This window comes from Camelus bactrianus, chromosome 2 (assembly GCF_048773025.1).
Source record: "Camelus bactrianus isolate YW-2024 breed Bactrian camel chromosome 2, ASM4877302v1, whole genome shotgun sequence".
Taxonomy (NCBI): Eukaryota; Metazoa; Chordata; class Mammalia; order Artiodactyla; family Camelidae; genus Camelus; species Camelus bactrianus.
Window position 1 is genome coordinate 37515001 of NC_133540.1, and position 22768 is coordinate 37537768.

The 22768-nt window shown below is 34.3% G+C and overlaps 1 protein-coding gene and 1 non-coding gene across 17 annotated transcripts in view; both read left to right on the forward strand.

Annotated features, from left to right (window-relative positions):
• The window catches only part of ELF2 (E74 like ETS transcription factor 2), an 82913-nt gene that overhangs the window by 50881 nt on the left and 9264 nt on the right, over positions 1–22768 (forward strand). For 12 of the 16 annotated variants that reach the window (XM_074378387.1, XM_074378376.1, XM_074378411.1 and 9 more), the window contains one exon: positions 21325–21438. In XM_074378387.1, coding sequence (XP_074234488.1) covers positions 21325–21438 — 114 coding nt within the window. Of the gene's footprint in view, positions 1–12593; positions 12799–21324; positions 21439–22768 lie in introns of those variants that run through there. The other 4 variants (XM_010954628.3, XM_010954629.3, XM_010954627.3 and 1 more) reach the window with 3 other exon arrangements.
• On the forward strand, positions 5211–5317 carry LOC123616732 (U6 spliceosomal RNA). Its single transcript, XR_006724753.1, has one exon. It is a non-coding gene; the product is annotated as a U6 spliceosomal RNA (small nuclear RNA).

The window sequence follows — 22768 nt, forward strand, 5'->3', positions numbered from 1 at the left end:
TCAGGCAGACACAAAATTTAAAATGACATCAAACAGTTGAACTACAGGATTAACAAATTGCATAAACTGGAGATCTATAGAACACTATATATACCTAACTGAGTAAAATACAACCTTATACTTTTTTCCCAGTTGTATACAGGTCAGTTTTTAACTGTCCTAGGTCATAGAGGAATCTCAACAATGTCTGGAAAATCAGTGTCATTCAAAAATATATTATTTCATCATAATGCCATAAAATTAGAAAATCAACAATGAAAAGACAATCAAAATACTTTAGGATATTAAAACCTCACTAATGGATGAAAGAAGAAATAAAAATTATGAAATATTTGCAGCTAAATAACAAAGCATCACATGAAAATTTGAGATGTGACTTAAGCAGAACTCACTGGGAAATTTAACAGCTCTAAGTGTGTTTATTGGAAAATAAGAAAGATTGATGTAATGAACATATGTTCAACTCCAGATGTTAATAAAGGACCAACAGAATAAATCCAAATTAAGTAGAAGAAATGAAATGATAAAAATAAGAGTCAATATTAATTAAATAGAAAATAAAAGAATAGATTATTAATAAAATAAAATTAATAAAAATGGACAAATCTCTGTAAATGCAGATCAAGGAAAAATAAGCACTATGAAGAACAAAAATATGACCAACAGAATAGAGAGTTTAAAAATCATAAGAGAACAATACTGTAAAGAATCTATGGCCAAGAAATTTGAAAACCTACAAGGTGGACAATAAAAAATATATATATAAATTACAGCTGACTCAAGAAGAAATAGAAAACCTAAACAAATTAGTAACCATTTAAGTTCTTTAATTTTACATATGCATCTCTTCATTCAAATAAAACCCATCAGACCCAGGTCTATTACTAAAATTTAAAGGGATACATAATCCCTATCATATACAAACTATAATAGAAAACAGTAAAAGAGGGAAAGCTGGGAAAGCTTTCCAGCTTATTTTGTGAAGCTAGTATATAACCTTAACATTAATACTGATCCAGTATAAGAAAAGAAAATTTCTTGCCAAATTGATGTATCATTATAGCTACAAATGTTCTAAATTAAGAATAGCAAATCAAATCTAACATTTAATGATTCATTAAAAAATATGGAATGACTAAATACATAATAGGAAGGCAGAGAAGGTTAAATATTAGAAAATTTACTGATGTAATTCACCATATGAATAACAGAGAAAACCCATATAATCATCTCAGTAGATCCAAAAAGCATTTGTTAAAATTCACCATCTTTTGAGGATAAAGACTCTGGATTGGCACTTGATAAGGGATATCTATCTATCTATCTATCTATATATATATAGATAGATAGATAGATAGATATATAAATCTTTAGCAAATTTCCTAATTAATAGGGAAACAGGATTCTATTTGTCATGTTTACTAGCTGGAATTATTATTGGAGGGTGTATAGCAAATGCAGGTAAGACAAGAAAAATAAAGGGCATAAAGATCAGAAAGGAAGAAACAAAATGTTATTTGCAGAAGATTTAACACAAATTTAAATGACTAGGTTTAAAAACTGCTCTTAGAAGGTTCATCAAGGTTGCTATATACAAAAGCGAGCAATAATTAGAAAATAAAACAAAAAATGCATTCATAATAGTTTAAAAAACTTAATTAGGATTTGGGAATAAATCTAACAATAATATGTAATACCTTTATGAAAATAAGAATTTAACTTTATGGAGGAACATAAATAAATGAGATATACAACTTCCTTAAGAGGAAATAAAAAACCTAAACAGACCAAAATCATATCATTGTTTCCTTTAATCTTTAACCCACAAGCATACATGGAAAACTGGGCATGGTAAAGCTGTTAATTATTCCCCAGTTAATCTTTAAATTCAATACAATTCCAATCAAAATTCCAAGAGGACTTTTTTTGGTGGAATTTGACAAACTCTTAGATAAAAGGTCCAAAAATAGTCTATAGACAATTCCGCAAAAGAACAAACTAAGGGGGACTATTCATAAAGAATGATTCTAAAACTATACAGCATTTTAAAACATGTTATTGGCCCCTAGACATAGTTGAGTAGGATAGAATAGAGAGCCCAGAAACAGAGGAAGCATACATTATGCCTGGTATATAATAGACATGGATTTATTGAAAGGAAGGACTACTCAATGAATTACAGTAGAATAGTTGGCTTTTTATAGAGCGAAAAGTAAAATTAGATCCCTATTTCATACGTTCTTGTTTTATTTTTCAATTGATTTATTTATTTCTCTTTATCGTTTTTATTTATACCACAATCCCATCTCCCTCCTTCATAAGCATCAAATTTAAATTGAACAGGGTTTTAAAAATGTATTAAGTATATATATCCTATTGCACATATTTAAAATTTATATAAATGGTATTATGTATCTTACTCTGTTTCCTACTTTTTATGTAAGTGCTATTCTTAGTATCAATGTTGCTTTGTGTATCTAATCTGTTGCATCTAACTGCTGCACAGTTCTCCATGATACACATCTACCACATTTTACCTTTCTAGTAGCCCGGTAATGGATATATCACTTCTCAGTTGTATCAGCTGTTGGTTCATAACAAACCACTCCAAAATTTATTGGCTTGAAACAGGAACCAGTTACTGTTTCTCCTGAGTCTATGGATTAGCTATGTGGTTCTGCTGAGATGGGCTGGGCTTACTCCTGTTGTGGTTTTCTGTGGATCCGCTGTGGATCTTACTGGTATAGGATGGCCTCAGCTCAGACAGCTCAGGTCTCCTTTTCTCTAATCTCCAGTCATCTTCTTTCTTCTTCATTTCTTATGATGTTGGCCAAGAACTCCAATATATTAAAGAGTAGTGATATTAACTGGCATTCCCATTGGGGTTATTTATTATTTTTTTTGTAGTGGATTTTCTTAAAAAAAAATTTTTAATTAAAAAACATTTTATTAAGGTGTAGTTGATTTACAATATTACATACATTTCAGATGTACAGCATAGTGATTCACAGTGGCTAAATGTTATACTCCATTTATAGTTATTATAAAATATTGGCTGTATTTCCTGTTCTGTATAATACATCCTTGTAGCTTATTCATTTAGTATATAGTGGTTTATACCTCTTAATCCTCTTTCCTTATCTTGCCACTTCTCCTTCCTTCTCCCCACCAGTAACCACTATTTTGTCTTCTATATCTGTGAGTCTTTCTTTTTTGTTATATTCACTAGTTTATTTTTTAGATTCCACATGTAAGTGAAATCATACAGTATTTCTTTTTCTATCTGAATTATTTCACTAAGCATATAATACCCTCCAAGTCCATCCATATTGTTGCAAATGGCAAAATTTCATTCTTTTTAATGGCTGAGTAGTATTCCATTATATATATTTATACACCCCCCCCACATCTTCTTTATCCATTCTTCTGTTGATGTACACTTAGGTTGCTTCTGTGTCTTGGCTATTGTAAATAATGCTGGTATGAACATTGGGGTGCATATATCTTTTTGAAATAATGTTTTTGTTTTCTTTGAATGTACACCCAGGAATGGAATTGCTGAAGTGAACTGTTTTTAGTTTTTTGAGGAATCTCCATACTGTTTTCCATAGTGACTGCACCCATTTACATCCCCACTGGCATTTTTGTTTTGTTCCCAATCTTGAAGGACATGTATATGAAGTTTCAACTTGACGTTTAATGTTTCTTGTAGGTTTTAGTATATAATATGTACCAGAGTAAGGAATTTCCATATAATCCTTTGATTTTGCTTTTGTATTAGTTATACATGGAGTCCTATCAGATGCTTTTTCAGCATTCTTTGATAAGTCATGATTTTTCTTCTTTAATCTGTTAATATGACCAGTTAATTGATGTATTCTCAGGCATTGAACTCTCCTTGCATTTGAGAATATGTGTTTTTCATCATTTTACTCTGTTTTGCTTTAAGTTAAGGACCTTTCATAAGTAATATGGAGCTCTGATTTCTTTTCTTGTATTATTATTACTTGGTTTTGAATCAAGATTACACTAGGCTCATAAAATAATCCAGGTTGCTTTCACTTATTTTTCTTCTCTATTTTCTACAGCAACTTCTATAAGATAGTAATTAATTTAAATTTTTGCTAGAATTTGCCAAAAAAGACATTTTAAAAACTTGGGTGTTTTTTTTTTTTTTTTGAGAGGAAGTTTTGGACTACATTTTAATTTCTTTACTACTTACTATTCTGTTTGTTCTTTATACATTTTATATAACTTCTTTATACAGTTCATACAGATTTCAACTCTAGTAGCATATAATCATTCATAATATTGATTTATTATTTTTATATCTATTGTAACTGTGGTTATTTCTCCCCTTTTGTTATGTATCATATATGTACCTTCTTTTCTTGGTAACTTTTGTAAAGGTCTATCTATTTTATTGGTCTTTCTAAAATCAACTTGTGGTTTTATGAATCTTTATTTTTTAAAATTATTACTCTATATTTCATTTTTCCTGCTCTTTATTATTTCCTTCCTTCTAGTTTCTTTGGGTTTGATCTGTTGATTTTTCCATCTTTATGAATTGAATGCTTAGCTTGTTTATTTTTAAACCTTTCATTTCCTGATCTCTTAAGTATTGTTCTGGCTGTGTCATATATAGTTTGACATGTATTTTTGTTATAATTCATTTCTAAATATTTCTTAATTCCTTTATGTTTCCTTTTTATTCCATGGGCTATTTAAGAAACACTGTAAGGGAAAACACATATTAATTTGACTGTATCAAACTTAAAAATTTTGTAGGACAGAGGATGCTATAGACCAACCAAAGTAAAAGTCAAACTGCAGGCTGGCAGAAGATATTTGGAACACGTATCTGAATTATTATCTAGAATATGTTAACATTCTACCAATCAGTAAGACAAAAAGTGTCATAGAAAAATGGCTAAGGATAAGAATAGGCAATTCATGGTGCAAAATGTTAATGGCCAATAAGTATATGGGAAAAAAAGTTTATCCTCAGTACTTAGAAGTATGTGGAAATTAATACAACAGTGAACATTTTTTTGTCATCCAACAGATGACAAAAATCTTTTAAGTCTGATTGTATTTTTATATTGACAGGAATGTGAAAAAAATGGAAACTAAAACATCACTGGTGGGATTTTAGACTTATACAGCTACATTGGAGAGAGTAATGTATAAAATTAAAAATACATTATTCTGTGCTCGCTTCGGCAGCACATATACTAAAACTGGAAGGATACACAGATGATTAGCATGGCCGCTGTGCAAGGATGACACGCAAACTTGTGAAGCGTTCCATATTTTAAAAAAATACACTATTCTATGACCTAAAAATTCTATTTGTGGGTATAGACTGTGGAGAGACTCTAGCATACATGCTTGAGAAGAGGGAGATAAGAATTTTTTGCAGCATTGTTTATAAAAGTGAAAAAATGGAAACAACTTTTACTTGCCTACCAGTAGATAATTTGATAAACAAAATGGGGTATATTCATGCACAGGCAGGAATACTTTGAAGCATCTAAGAGCATAGCTATATTTACTTATACCAATATAGATATAATGTGAATCTTGAGCTAAGAAAGTAATTTTTAAAATGGTATGTATAGTAAGATGTCATTTATGTACCCAGAGCATGCAGAATAATACCATATATCATTCTGGGAAACACACAGACAGAAGTATAAAAAATAGACTGGAAGAATTTACACAGAACTCATGATGGTAGTTTCTTTGGAGAAACAGAATGGCCAGTGAGGACTGGGGGTGGTACCCAAAGATGTTATCTTCACCTGTAATGTGTTACTTATTACGGAGAAACAGTATCTTCAAGTATAAATAACGAAATGATAACAGTTGTTTGATCTGGATGGTGGGGTTGTGACTGTTTGTTATGTATTTTTGGGGTAACTTCATATATGTTTTATATCCCCCTCAAAAATTATATGAGATGACTTCCTAAACTAGAACACATATGATTCAGGATTTCTAGCCTGGGATGATGGTGATGTTAAAGATAGAGGAAACAAAGGAAATTTGTAGATAAAAGACCTTTAGGTACCAGTGGGTTATCCAAATAAAGATGTTTACCATATAACTAGAAATTAGAACGTGGAGCTAAACAAAAAATAAGTCAAGACTGGAAATGCTGATTTTTGAGTCAGTTCAGAAATATTGGAAGCCCTGGTGGTAAAGGGATACTAACTACCATTCTTGAGAGAGTGGAAAGTGAAAAGAGAAGGTGGCTCAGGCTCACACTTTGGGAGAACCATCATTTAAGGGTTGTGCTGAAGTGGGCGAAGTCAACTGAAAAGAAACAAATTGGAGAAAAACAAAGCCAGACAGTTTATTATCATGAAAATCAAATGAAGGGAAGGATTTTAATAAAGGGTGGTCAGTAATGTTATTTGTTTAGAGAAGAGTCAGGTGGAGACTAAGAAGAGGTTGCTGGGCTTGACGATTTAAAGCTCTATATTAACCTTGAAGAACTTTTCAGTGGGTAGGTGCAGAAGCTATATTTCGAGGGAAAGAAATTAGTTAATTTGAATATTCCTTTTGGAATCAATCAAAATAGAATTTGGCTTATAGTTGCGATATATTTTAGTTAAGAACTCCATTGTAAAGTTTTTCAAAAACATACTAAACAAGAATCATGTGTTAGTCCTTGTAAAGTTTCACAGGAATTGAAAAAAATCTCCAGAGTATTCAAGATACTGTACATTCTCTAATGATAATAAAGAACCCAAGCTCTTGAAATCAGCTGTCATAAATATTATTTAAAATAGAGAGATCATTAACCATTTCAACTCACTTTGCAGGGTGTCATGCACATATGTGTGCTTAATAAATGCTTTTTGAAGACAACTTTCTAAACATCCATTAGAAAAGACTAGCTATAAGAATCAGGTGACAGTCCTTTTGGAGTGACTGCTAAGAATTAGAAGCAGTGTTTTGCCTAGTATTAACCATACAGTGAAGAATCAAACTCAGGGAGAGTCTGGTCCAGGAATAACCAAAGTAAAATGCAGAAAACATGAACCTAAGCCAAATCATCAGTTTCAAAAATGGTACATGCTGGATCCTTACTCATTATCAGGTTTTCATGGTCTATAAATGCATATGGCATGGTCATTTATGATAAAATAACTTTTGGGAGTCATGGACCTCTTTGAGAATCTGAAAATAGCCATGGTCGTTTTCCTCAGAAAAATGCACATTTTGTTAACAAAATTTTGCTTTTGTGAACCCAGTATTAAAAATTCATGCCTTATGAACGCTTTTGTACATGTAAATAATTTAACTTTGCTGGGTGGTAGTGCAAAATGTAGCTTATACCCATTCACTACTACTCTCTAATTTCATGTATAAGCAGTTTTGTATATCATACTGTCTAAGAATTCTACCTTTGGTGGGAGTTCTGTATGAATTGAGAAGCCTTAATTTTTCTCTTTTGTTACATAATTCAGTTGTACTAGGTGTAGTAATGGATGCCTACAACAGAAACTTACTTGAAGTAAGTGCTGAATAATTATTTGTTGAATAAATGAGTGAATATGTGACTATGGGTTCAAACATCTTCATTTTAATAATATTTTATAAAACCTGACTATTAAATAAAACAAATCAGTAATGTAAAAAGACCAAAAATAGAGAATTAAGCAGTAGTATAAGACATATGAAATAAACCATCCTTTCTCTGTGTAAATATATAGAATTTCACTCCTGTGTCTATTGGCTATCTTCCAGGATTGATGAACCAAGCTTTACTTGATTCCAGCTTGTCCTTGATAGACCTAATTTACTTAGAGCTTAGTTTTCATGACCCGTTTTATTTCCCTAAACATGTCCAACATACCACACTCCAGCTTTGAATTTCATTGTTAGTTTGGCTGTATCAGAAGACTTGCTTGACCTCTTATTGTTATCCCACCATTCACTGCTCAAAAGTTTTTCCCATTTTTTTCATAGTTTCTCAGAAAGACACTTAACCATTGCTTTAGCTTTTGACATTAAAACACAAACCATCAACCCCTTTATAGTTTATAATTTATAAATATAGTAATAGTAAAATGGATTTAACTTTTCATCCATTTTGCAGCTTCTAAGTTTTATAGAAGATTGTTTCGTAGAAGTTTTGACCTTGAAATCATAAGATACTGTGTAACTTTGCTCAAATTATTTAACTTCTTGGAGCCTCAGTTTCCTGATGTGTAAAATGAGGGCACTGGATTAAACTGGTAGTTCTTAAATAACTCTACCATTGGTGGTTAAAGAGCTGTTATTACTAAAATAGGAAATTGTTATTCTTCTCCCAAATTATAGGAAGAAAACATTAAATGAATAGAATGTCTCCCTTTGATTCCTACCCATCATTTAAAAAAAAACGTTAAAGCCTGTTGCCTTTGGTATTGTATTTGTTAGAGCACACAGTTATATATTTGGTTTTAAAGTGTGATATATCTAATTTATGCTAGTCAGGAAAAGCAGTCATGGAGGGGAGGGTATGGCTCAAGTGGTAAAGTGCATGCTTAGCATGCACAAGGTCCTGGGTTCAATCCACAGTCCTTCCTCTAAAAAGAAATAAACCTAATTACCTCCCCCCATCAAAATAAAATAATTAAATAATACAATAGTAAAGAAATATTAAAAAAAAGAAAAAGCAGTCATGATGTTCAGGTTCTTTATGTTTTGAAAACCTCTAGGTGATGTGGGCTGTAGGCTCCTTTCCAACCATAACATTTTATGATTCTGTATACTAGATAAAGAAAAATACAAAGAAAATCCCCAGGATAAGCTAAAAGTAAAAGCATTTAAACCCTATATGGTATTGGAAACAATTGTATATTTACCTGTCTCTCAAGAATTTTTTCCATCTTGGTTACTACAGGACCATAAAATCATTCAAATAGCCAAGGATATCTAATTATTTTTGGTTATATTAGACTTTATGATAATGATTGTATTTTAAAGATTTATTTTCAAAATGGAGAGGTTGGAGGATAAAAGAACTGATACTCAGACGATACATTCAAAAAGAAATGGAAAGAACTGCTCAGGACTCTGTAGTTGAAAGTTAGAGATCATTTGTAAACTTTTCCCTTTTCTTTCTTTATCCAAGCTGTGACATGTGACAAGTTGGGAGTTTAAACTGCTCCTTCCTTCTGTATTAATGATCTTTTGCTGATTAACAAAATACCCCAAATTTAGCAGCTTAAAACAACAAACATTATATTGCCCAGTTTTTGAGGTTAAGGATTAGGGACTGGCTTACTTGCATGATTCTAACTCAGGATCTTTCATGAGGCCAGAGTCATCTGAAGGCTTGATTCTGGCAGAGGGTCTGTGTCCTAGATAGTTTAGTCACATGACTGTTGGCAGGATGCCACTGTTCCTTACCTAATGGTCCTCTCCACAGAGTTTCTTGAGTACTCATGACATGGCGGTTGGCTTTCTCTCAGAGTGTGACCCAAAAGGAAGAGATCAAGAGACAGTTTCTTAAGTTGCACACCATCACTTCAGCTTTATTCTGTTTATTAAAAGTGAGTCATTTAAGTCAAAGGAAGAGAGGAATTTGATTCCACCTCTTGAAGCAAGGAGTATAAAAGAATTTTCAGAAAAGAAAATCAGTAGGTACTAAATACATCAAATAGATAAACAGGTCTTATTACCTTGGTGCTTGAGGAGTTGTTTGAGAGTAAGGACTCTAGAGTCAGTTCATGGGTTCAAATCCTGGCCCTGTGTCCCATGAACTCTATGACCTTGGTCAAGATTCCTTATCTATAAAATGAGTGCAATAGTAATATCTATTTCACAGGAATATAGAGAGGAATAAGTGGGGGGAAAATGAAGGTAGAACACTTTGCATAGTGCTTTTATTTTAATAAGAATTTGCTATTACTTTTTTTTCTTACTAGAATACGGCAATTACTTTGAAATTGCTCTGAAGTATCTACCATGCTAACCTACGTATTCTTACTCAGTTTTTTAATTCTGCTTATGAATGCATGCTTAATCTTGAAGACTTGAGAAATGCAGATGTGTGTGAATGTGTGTATATATACACACATATATTCACATTAACTACATGGTATGAGTCATATTGTGTGGAAGAAATAATACATATATTAATCCTGCCACATTTATATTTTGAATATTTTACCATGTTAAAAATTCTTCAGACTTTTTTTTAATGAAACAATCCATTGAATTTCTTGATTATTTCCTTAGGCTAGGCTCTGGAAATAAATTCTTGGATCAGAATATATTAACCTCTTTTAGACTCTTGATTAATAATGCCGCATTGCTTTCTTGAAAGTTTGTACCAGTTTATATTTCCAGCAGCAGCCTCACCTTACTTTGCTATTCCCATTTTAGTGTTATTGGTCTCTAAAAAGTATTGGTGGCTTTTGAGAATAAAGTTACAGAAGCAAGGCAGAATTGCATTAAACCCCAGGGAATTGTGTTTCTGTAAGTTTTAAATATATAGACATATCTTCCTGTCTTTCTGCATTAATTCCATATTTTATATATATATAAAATACACACATGTATAAATATGTATGTGTATATATTGTGAAGTATTATGCAGGAGTAGATACAGCTTTTATTCTCTTGGAACTTAAAATACAAGGCTGACATGAATCCATATAATCAAGATGTACAGAAAATAAAATACACAGACAGTATTCACTTCTTAAGATATATCTCAAGAAGCAAATTAGGTGAAAGTTACCTATCAGGCTTCATACTGACTCTTGTATTGAGAAGGGTGCTCCTTTTTGAGCCAAGTTAAATCTGTCATCTCCAGAAAAAAATAAATCTTTGGCTTACATTACTCTCTTCCCTTTTAAATACAATACATGAAAATCTGTTAGTTGATAGGAGTGGAAATTCAGATTTGTTAACAATTTCAATGATCTGCCTAAAGCTAGCAGTTAGCCCCTTAGTGTTCCTGTTATCATCCCCCCACCTGGAAACCGTCTCAGTTTAAGATGCTTCCAATCAATGGATGGCCCTTATTTTAAATTGACTAGAAATAAAAAATAAAAGCTACCAGTCATATATTTTCTTTTTGTCCAATAAGTGGCAAGTTTACCTAATGCAAAAAAGAGGTCCTTATATAAGTTTAAGGGGAGCTGTACTTTGGAAATGGCATATAGGTTCTTTTTGGGGAAGGTGGGGATCATGGTGGTAGGGTTAGGGGAAATGACCAAGAGAATAAAATGGAAAACACAAAAAACAGAAATCAAAAAACCCCAGTCAGAGGCTATGTAAATCTATTCTGAAGTCACACTGACATGTTGGACAAACTTTTATAAAATGATACTAAATTAATATTATCATTGGGAAAAAATTTTTCTCTAGTTATCAGCACAGTTCATTCAATTTAGATCATAAAAATTACACCTTGTAATTTAGAATTTGTAACTACCAAGTCTTTTTTGTGTTTATTCAGCAAATACTGAGCACTTACTCTATAGGAGGCATAGTTTTACATAAATTTTGTGTAGAAACGACTTCAGGGCAACATTTTGTTTTAAATTTTTTTTTTAATTAAAAAATTTTAAATTGAAATGTAGTTGATTTACAATGGTCTTTTAGTTTCAGATGTACAGCAAAGTGATTCAGCTATATATATTAAATTATATATATTCAGTTATATACAATTAGTGTGTGTGTGTGTGTGTGTGTGTATAAAATTCTGAAGCCAGTGGAGTACTTTTTGTTTGAATGAAGCTTCATCTGAGTCATTTTATTGGTTTGATTTCCTGTGTTGTCAGTAAGTTTATAGTCACTAAATGACAGTTATCCCCCACTTCTATTTTAATATGTACATTATATGCAATAAGGATAGTTTTATCAAAAAGATGTTTAAAAGTAGATGACAATATAAATGAATACGTTTGTTTCCAAATGAACTAAATAGAAATGCAAGAGGGTACAGAAATTTCATGACTGGCACATTGGGGAGGGATAATCCAATCTCTCAGAGGCTGGCATGTTGTTATTTGCTAATGAACACCTGTTTAGTGTGCTCTTTAACAACACTTCTGTAGAGGGAAAAAGACGAAGTCGGTCTTTGAGTAGTTGGAAGCTCCTTATTTTGTCCAAGTAAAGCTTTTGCATTTTGTAGGTATGACTCTTTTGGTTGGTATTGTTTTAAAGTACAGCTCTTTGAAGTAAACGGCCAAAACGAGTTAAATAACCACCTTTATTTACAGCCGCGGGACTAGGCATTTGATCTCCTCCAGAAAGAACATTTGACTAATGGCTCTTTTCTAGCGTGGGGACAATTGCAGACTTTTCTTCCGCAGAGCGTGAAATGTGCCTCTTCCTGCCGAGGGGCCTTGTCTTAGCCGCGGCTCCCGGGACGACTTCCAGCCTCAGGTGTCCCTCCCGCCGCGGGCCGCGGCCGCTCCCCGGGGCGGGCGTCCGGGACTTCCTGTCTGGGCGCGGGGCGGAAGGATCGCGTTGCCAGCTGAGGCGGCCGCCGCCGCCGCCCCTGCCGTTAGGTGGTGGGGTTTCTCAGCCCGGCGGCAGGAGGCGGGCCGGCCTCGGCTTCCTGTCGGAGGACGCGCAAGGATCCGGGCGTCTGAGTGTGTGCGAGTGCGTGAGTGTGTGTCGGCCGCACGGCGTGTGTCTCCGGCCGCGGGTTCCGCCTCCTCCCCTACCGCCGCTGCTCACGGTGTAAGTCAATGTGAAGCAGCAGCTCCAGCCCCGGGATAAACATGGCGACGTCTCTGCATGAGGGACCCACGAACCAGCTGGATCTGCTCATCCGGGCTGGTAAGGACAGGGGAACTTTGCTCCTGTGCATCGGTGCAGCAGGCGAGGGGGTGCACAGAAAGCGGGGAGACTTCCCTGTAGCGGTCAGTGCAGGGGGTACGGTGTCCACCTCAGTCCCTGGGGCGGCCGGGGGAAAGGGGGGTAGTGAATGAAGTAATGGAGGCGACGAATCAGGAAGTGATCACCTTGGAGAGTAACCTGCCTCGAATCTGGCGCTGTCGCTTCTGGGTGGGTTTGTGGAGCAGCGGCAGCAGCTGCCGGGCGGAGCTCTGGCAGCGGGTGCTGGGGAACCGAGCCGCAGTTAAGTTGGGGACTCGGGGGCGGACGAGTTGTGCGCTTCACCCCAGTTGCTGAGGAACCAGGAAGTGAGTGAGGCTGTTGTCTACCGGCTGCGCCTGCCACGCTGTCTGGCCGGAGAGGCCGCTACTGCTCGCGGTCGGGGGCGGCGGGCTTCTCCGGTGGACGCTCGCCACCCCCGCCCCGTTCTCCTTTCAGACTTGGTCCACAAATCCTCGACTTCCTCGTGGACGAGGTAGCCCCGGGCCATGTCCGGTAGACCGATACCCGCCAAAAAAAAATGCTCTGACCCTCCTCTTCACATCCACACCTTGTGCGGTCTCAGGAGTAACGGTTCTGGAAAGGGTCACTTAATAATGTGGAGCCGCCCGGGGTAGTGGTTCTCTCAGGGGCCCGCCTCCCTTTCCTCATTTAGTGGGCGGCTGTGAAGAAGTAGGTTTATGCCCCTTCCCTCGTGGGTTGTTTTTTGTGGGGGGGATATTGGGAAGGACACGGGATATATTTTGCACCTCTGACCTGGAGCGTTGGGGCGTCAGAGAAGAACGTTTATTTTTGTAAACAGTGGGTGAAGGTGGAGGAGTAGGGCGGGCGGGAGAGAGTCTTGGCCCTAGGGAAGTCTCAGCACGGAATTGCCCCCTTTTCCCCTCCCCCCAAGCCTCCCACCATAGCGGAAGCGCCTCGGAGAGGACAGAACGGACGGGATTGACAGGCCTCTGGTTCCAATCTGCTCGCTGAGATGTTCCAAATAAGAACGTTGGTTTCTGGGGGCGGGTCTCCGAGCCCGCGCTGGGCCAATGAAGATTGGGCGGGAGTGAAGCTGACAATGTACGCATGGAATTGGAGGGAAGAGGAGTGTAAACACGGAAGTGGCCGCGGGGGTGGGGGATGTGCAGCGCCACTGCTGCAGCGGAAGGGCACGGACTTAAGTTACATAGAAAAAGCAGCTTTACTTAATAGCAGACAGCGCAGTGAGGGCCTTGAATCGGCGTAGCAGTGCTTGAATACTGTTTGCTTACTGCAGTAAGCGTAAACGTTTCTTTCCCTGGGTTCTATGTCACATCGCCATCGTTGGGAATTGGAAAATGGGAAATATTCACCGAAGAGTAATGTGAAAGATCTATCTTACTCTCTGTTTCCCATCCATTGTTTTTAGGTAGGGAAGTTAGTGGTTTGGTTGGTGAAACCCTGTGATTTAATTCGATTGGGAGAAATCATGAACACAGGTATTTTTAACATAACTTTAAAGTCTGAATAAATACAACCATATATATCGTATAGCACATAATGAGTAACGACCTTTTACTCTGTAAAATATAATATTACGTTTCAAAGGTTCCAAAGAAAAGTCACAGTTTATTAAGTAGTGGTTAAAATACATTTGACAGTTACTTTCTGGTCAGAGCAAGAACTTAAATTTTAGTGAAAAAGAGGCAGAGTACAATGAGAACTTAGTCCCTTTGTGTATGTTCAGCCCATTAATATAACATGAATTAAGGGATGGAATTTTTGGCTTTATATTACTGGTACTAACAATACTTCTAATTGTTTGGGTCGGTAGTGTTGAGCATATATATTTCCAGAAATGTTCCCAGTGGTTGTCAGAACCTTAGAATAGTCTATGCAGTTAGAATTTTGCAAAATACTGTAGATGTAAGAGGGCTTAGTTTTGCCAATAGAAGGTATTTTTGGAATTATCCAAACTGAATGTGACCTGTAGATTCTTTGCTTGGAGTGGATGCATATAGACAGGCTACAGTAAATTATTTCTTTAATCTTGTTCATGTAATCTGAAGCTTCTTTACAAGCCCTATTTTAGAAGGAAATTTGAGACAGGTTTGCTAATTTACCCAAGGTTTACTCAGTGAGTTAAAAGTTGAGGAGGAAAGATGGTCCAGAAAATGAAGAATCATAGGTCTAAATTTTTATTGCTGCCAGTTTCCAGTGATGTTGGGAGAGTAATGTTTGTAAGATTTGTATTTGTAAAATGGACATAAATGTTAATATAACTACAGTGATTGCTATAATGGGTTGATAATTAGTGTAGAATGACTGATACTAAGGAGAACTAGAGGAGATGAACTTTAAGTTGAATATTGTTAGCATAACTTGTTTCTAAGTAAGTATAAAGCACTTAGTGTTATCATTACTGTTATGTGTTAAGATGCTAGAGGATGTATTTTTGCTTTTATTTTCCTCCTCTAGAGACTTATCAACTTCAGCTTTAGTTATCAACATTAATGCTGTCAGAAGTTGGAGTAAAGATTAAAATGAGTGTTTATTAAAAATCACTTTCATTTTAACATACAAACTTTTTGTTTGTGATAAAAACTTGACATACTTTTTAAAACTTTCGCTGGCAGTATGATGTATGAGAAAGCCTTGACCCTGAAGTCAGGAGATAAGGATCTTTATGTGTCACTAAACTAGCTCTTTAAGGCTTCATTTTCTGTAAAAGGACAGGATTGACTGGGTGGTCTCTAATAACTCTTATGTATGTATGCATGCATGCATGCTGCATTGTTTTCTTTAAGTTACATTTTTTAAAAATACATTTTTATTGAAGTATAGTCAGTTTACAATGTTGTGTCAGTTTCTGGTGTACAGCACAATACTTCAGTCATACCTAATAACTTTTAAAGCTCTAAGATTATAGGTGGCTCAGAAATACTAAATTTAATGAAGAGAAGGTTCTTTTTTTTCTTGGATTTCTTTACACCATGTGAGTGAATATGTCTTAAGGTCATTATGTAAAGGGGAGGTTAATTTCTTTTAGCCAATCTTTGTGTTAAATTGGAACTTGAGGCCATATTTATATATTGGATAAGATTATGATATAATTTAATAATTTAGGCTCATTTCTAATATATATAGCTTATTATAGGAAAATGAATATCTATAGGAAAAATGAATGTTAGTTAATAGTTATGCAGAAATGTTGTGTAATATGATCTGGGTTTTGTTTTTTTTTTTTTTAAGATTTTCAGTTTAAAATATTCTGTCTTAAGTATACTTGCCTTGACTTTTTTTCCTTTTTTTTTATTGAAAAAGTGGAGAATGTAAAAATAGGGTAATTAGAAATTTTGTTCTGTTTTAATGCAATTATTGAATGCAAGGGGAAAATTTTTCTGGATATTTCGCAGAAGTATTTTCACGGACAGAACAAATCTGTCTAGTTTGCAAAGTTCATGAAATTTGAACTTGAAAATCTTTTTTCTAATTTACTGTAAGTTGGAATATCTAGTATCAATCTTGAAAAGATCATCAATTTGAAAAAAATTAGCAGGATGTGAAAAGGTGAAGCATGTGTTGAAATAAAACTGGAAGAACAGCAGTAATTTTTTAAAAAAACTATTTTAAAATGTGTTTAAGAAATTGCTCTTCAAAATTTATTGCAGCATTAGTACTAAAATTCATGTGAAAATTGATTTAAAGAGTAACATCAGTATGTAATTAGTCATTCAGGATAATTAAACATCAGTTTCCTTTAGAGACAAATTTAGTTAGGGGCAGGCAGGAGACTGTTCTTAATAATTATTTAAACTTTTTGTGTTATAGCATAAATGTTCAAAGGGATGCAAAGAAATATTTATGAAAAGCTTAAAAAATCTTTGTAAGTAAGTGGGCAAAATACTGTTGTACATACCAAAATGGATCATAATTTTTCATCTACACACTGATGTTTATGTTTAGAAGCTGAAACTTAGAGAAAAATGAGGATAGAATTTGGGTTTATTATTTACACTTGATAGTAAATTACAGCTGCAGTTCTTAAAAACTAAAATCTCTGATATGGAGGATTCTGGGAGTGCCCAAGACCCTTTCAGGGGATCTGGGAAATCAAAATTTTTTTCATAGCAACACTAAGACATTATTTGCCTTTTCATTTTCTCAAGTGTTCAGAGGAGGTTTCTAGTGACTGCATGAATTGATATGTAACAGATTGAATGAAGAAGCAAGTATGAGAACCTAACTGTTTTTTACCATGTGTTTGCAAAAAAATGTAAAACTACTGTTTAAATTTTTCTTCGTTTTAGAAAAGTTATTTTTCTTAAAAATATTAGTTTTCTTAGTTTTAATTGCAAATAGGATAAATATCTTAACATAGGACTTAAATAAGCAAAATCTCTTTGTGATCTTCAATAATTTGAGTGTAAAAGGGTCTTTCACCAAAAAAGTTTGAGAATAGCTGAATTAGTTTAAATTAATCTATACTTTTCAGAACCATAGTCACTAGCCACATGTGACAGTTAAGTACTTGAAATGTAGCTGATAAACTGAATTTTTAATTTTTAAAACATTTAATTAATTTAAATGTAAAAACTGAAGCAGTGAAAAACTTAATGTTGTTTACATGTTGAAATGACAGTGTTTGGGATATACTGGGTTAAGTGAAAGGTACTAACTTCATCTTCTGCTTACTTTTCCTAATGTGACTACTGGAAATTAAAAAACTATATATGGCTCTTGATGTATTTTTATTTGACAGCTCTACTTAAAATAATTTTATACTCTTTCCCTTTTTAAACCCTATAAAGCAGCTTTATTGATTAGAAAGTCAAAGGGGAACAAGTAAAGATGGAGTGTCCTAGACCTTTCCCCCTTTTCATTGTGTTCATTTGTGTTCTTCACTCACCTATTACTGTTACAGCCTTGGGGCATTAGAGGATAAGCTGTGGTGAGTCAGGTGCGGTAGCTGAGTGATGCCCTTGTAATATTAGTTTATGGTCTTGCTTGCAGGGGACTACCACTATCACCTAATGAAGTGTTTTCTGATTTTTTTCCATTGCTCTCAAATTAAATTGCTATTAATTTTTATTTTTGACTTTTAAGAACATTGTTATGAACTAGATCCATTGCCAGCATTCTCTTCTGCAAAGCTGAGAGGTATGTCTCTTGACAGACTTAATTACCAAGTTTGGTATTTAGTAACAGCTGTTGAGTGAGTCTGGAATAGTCTACTATACAAACATCAGTTGATTAGAAAGCTGGAAATGGAACAAGAAGACTCTTATAAAAGTAAAGGAAGGCATAGGCAAATTTAGTTTTCTGACACTGATTAAAATCAAAATAGTTTAGAAATTTATTTCTTCAAGGCGTACTGACCAGCCAACTGCTCTAGAAGATGATACCTGTCAGATTACTTTCAACTTCATTGTTTCTAATTTTAAACGAGTTGCTTTTTAATCCCCCTCCAATAAGTTTCCTACGCAGGCATAGAAAGACACCAGTAAATCAAGTTTTAAGTAGAGTTAAGGAATTTTCAGCCCTTGCTTGCTTTGATTGCACAACACTGTTAAATTCTTATTCTTTAGTTGTGCAAAATTTGGTATTAATTGTATTTGAATTATTGATCTGAACAAAATAGTTTGAAAAGTTTTTAAAAATCACGTAAACTCGGAAGGGAGAAATATTTCTTAAATTCCTTTTAACAAAAACTGCTTGATGGCTTATGTTAACAAAAGTAACAGGAGATAGTGCTCACTTTTAAGAAAACGGGTGAAGTATTCTTGGGAACTGTCGTAAGTACATTATTATAAATTGATCTAAGTGTGAGCTCTCAGGTATTCATTTTTTGAAAAAATATGCTTGGAGTTATTTTAGTTAGTAAATAAAATTGACAAAAAGTAAAGTTATTAAGCATCAAAGAAAAAAAGAAGGAAACAAATGCTCTCCTTAACAAGCTCTTAATTTAGAGTAACTTTAAATTATTTTGCCATCTTTATTTGGTTTTGAAATATTTTATTTCCATTTATGTTTTGATACTCTGTACTATTAGTGTAAACTTCACAAGGCCAGAGATCTATTCAAATTTGTATCTCAAGTTTATAGCACAGCGTCTGGCATATGGTAAGTCCTCAACAAGCATTTGTTGATTGTACATAGAGTATTATTGGATTGATAATGCATAGAGAATTTATGCATTTTTGATACTCTCTAAATTTAAAGTATAAGTAATTAAATATTCTTCTTAAATTTGTATGTATTTTGTTTTACTCTGTAAATGTGAAATATTTTAGGAAAATATTTTGAATTTAAGGGAAAAGGGGAGGCTGATGTCAGAAATATAAGCAAGAAAATTTTCACTGACATGACCAACATGAAATCGTGGTTTTGAAAATGTACCTCAAACTACATAAGAACTAACGGCAGTATAATATGTAACTCTGGCAAATTTTGTTTTATGACTTGAAACATTAAAAAAAGTAGTAAAATCTTATTGCTGTATTATTATCAAATACCCAAATCACTGATTTTAATATGGTAGAATTTTTAGGATGTGTCTTAATAAAATTACATAATGAATTACTTTACCCCGGATGGTTTATTAATAGCACCTAAGACAACAGCTAAATTGCAATACAGGCAGACTTCAAAGAGAATGAAGTTCCTAAAAACCTGAGAATCTGCTTCCCAAGGTTCTTTAGTGCATATGGGTATTGTAGGGAGGTACTTTGGAAAAAAATACTTGAGAATGGTAATATATTTTATACTTACTAAGAGTAAATTTCTTAAAGTTGAGTTCGAAGGACTGATTGAATCCTTTGCTTTAGTGAAGCTGCAGATAAGAGTAAGCAGGGTCACCTAAAGATAGATTTACTTAGAGGTTTGGCTGCCTCTCTGGAACTGTTTAGCTTTGAGCAGATTTCCATAAATGGAAAGAGCAACTGGAGAGACTTGGTACCTTGGTTGAGAGTGTGGATGATGTGCAACAGGTGGTAAAACAGTCACTGGATTTTTTTATAAATGCTCTCCAAATGACTGGTGTGTTTAAAGCTGAGGCTTTAGCAGTTGGTGAATTTTGAGACTGAGTAAAAAAATTTTTTTTCAATTAAATGGTTACTAGAAACAGTTTTAAAAGATACCTATCTTTAAAGTGTGGAACTTGTGGATTTGTAATGTGGTTTTATGAAATTTGTACAAATACTTCCTTTTAGTTCCATTAGAGGACATCTTGAGAAAAATCTATCATGTTAGAAACTGTTACATATTCATGTTTCAGAATCTCTTACCAAGTAGAATATTCGGTATTGTAAGTCAGGATATGAAATTAGTGTATCATTAGTATATCATTAGGGTGCTTGAATTGCCACTTTTTCTATAAAGTCAGTGGATTGTCCTTTACTTCAGTGCATAAAAGAAATACTTGGATGCCTACTATATGAAAAGTCTATGTTAGGAATTGTAACATGTATCAATGAATTAAGATAACCCTCCCTCATCTCAAGGAGCTTATAATTTTATAGGAGTGATAAGAAATTATCACCATTTATTGAAATTCTTATCTATATATCAGGCATTGTTTAAGGTTTTTAAGGGAATCACTGCACTTAATTCTCACAACTGTATAAGGTAAGTAATACTCCTGTTTGGTGAAAAAGGAAACTAAGCCTTACAAGAAATTAATTTGCTGGCTTAGGGTAACAGAACTTATAAGTGGCAGGGGCAGGGACTGGAGCCCAAGCTATTGATTAGGCCTGGACACCCAGACCACTGCTGCATACTTTACTGTTTCACAAATAATTTAATCAACAGAGTGCTAGAAGAGAGTTGCAGAAGGTAGTAGAATTAGCAAAGATTTCATGGTGGGGGGAGGTGGGAACTGTAGAAACGCGCACTCTCTTTTTCTTCCCCCCACTTTTTAAATTTCCTAGGATAAAACCTAGGTAAAATCTAGTGAGATCCTGAAGAAAGCAGGCTATTGTGAAGAAAATTCCTAAGTTTCTCTGGTAGTAAAGATGCACTCACCCAGGACAGTCTAAGAATTGAACTAATTCGTTAAATGAATTTAGTAATATGTGTTTCTGACTGATTCTGCTAGGTATTAAACCCCTGATTTTAGTAGCAGTATATCAGAATTGTAATTGACCAGATAGGATTGTTAATCTACAACCATCCCTCCCTGCCCTGCTGCCTCCCCCAAGTTAGTTTTGGCCTAAAATTGATACAGGGTTCAAATTTCAAGGGTTTGTCTTTGTTTTCCTTTGGATAAAGAAATTTCTAATCAATCTCAATAGTTGGTTTATATTCAGCATTCATATAGATACTAAATTGTTTTGGTTTTAAAATTATTTCCGTAAATAAGTTATATAGACTAATACATATCAATGACTTTATATTAGAGTTATTCATGTGAGAGTTAATTTATATTTATCTCTTACACCATAATGTGTTTTAATTTAGTAATGTGTTCAGTGCATTTTTATTGAATAGAACTAAATTCCCTTGCAGTGGAAGCATCAGTTCATAGCAGTAATGCACACTGTACAGATAAGACAATTGAAGCTGCTGAAGCCCTGCTTCATATGGAATCTCCTACCTGCTTGAGAGATTCAAGAAGTCCTGGTATGTGAACTGTTCTTTTTTATAATAAACACATCACATCACTTCAGGTATCTCGAATGAAAGTCTTAAAAAAAAAAAACCCAGGGGATTGTTGGTGTTCTCAAAGTCTATTATACATAAATACCTATGACAGGAATAATTGATCTTTATTTGTCCAAGTTCCCAAATCTTAAATAGTTTAATTACTCAATTTTCAAAATAAACGATACAGAAAATGCCCACTATAGATAGACAAATGTTTATTAAATTCCTATTTTTACTATCATGTCTTATTTCCTTACCCAGAGGGAAATTGTAAATGTTTGTAGTCCTTAAGTGAATGGCAGATGGAGGCAGTTGCCACCTATGACCACTTTCAGGCCTTTTTTCAGGGATAAAATGGGCATTATCTCCAGGGAACCTCTGTGCTAGAGAGAGGAGGTGGCTTCCACTGTTTCCTCACACTCCTTCAGGCTGCACATTTCCCTTTTTAAAATTCTTTTGGTCCCCCCTTTTCAAGACTGCCTTTGAGAGTCATTTTGTCCTAATTTTAATTTGTCCTAATTTTAATGTCCAAATGTTACAGTAAGATTGACCCTTATTTTAGGGATTTACGGTAAATACTAAGATCAGCCATACTTTTTAGAGTAGGAATTCCATGTATTTATTCAGGGATATGAGAAGAAAATTAGGGCATATTGGTCAATGTATTAATGTATGATAGTATGTATTAATTTTCTCTTGATTGAAAAAGAAATGTCATATCCTGATTTATCATGCACATGAGAAGAAAGCCAGAGCAAGAGCAGTGTTACTGCATACAAGAAGAATACTAAATAGCCATCTGTATGTACTGTTTTAGTGACCCAAAATATCAGGACTGTTCCATTAAATAGAATTTAACATTTTGAAAGATGGTATTCATTGGGCTGTAATGAGCAAGTTTTCTTTTTCTTTATATTTTAAAATGAACTAAGTTCTTACTTTTCACTGAAAACATGTTAATTATTTCAGTGTTATACCAGGTGCATGTTTTACCTGCTTAGAGAATAATGATGAGTACATGGAAGGAAAATAATTAACTCACTATTATACTATTACTTTATTTTCAAATGTTTTCTCAATTGTCAAATAATTCAAAATCTACAGTTTGAAAGCATGTAAAAGTGTGAAGCACGGGGGTTGACTACTCACGTTCCTCCCCCCTTACCCATAGGATTAACATTTGCTTCAGATTGACTTTCTTTGCATTTATTTCCTTACATACTTTAGATCATAATGTATATTCAGCAAATGAAATTCAAGTTCTTATCTTGCTTTGATGACTGCTTAATAACCTTACCTCTATTAA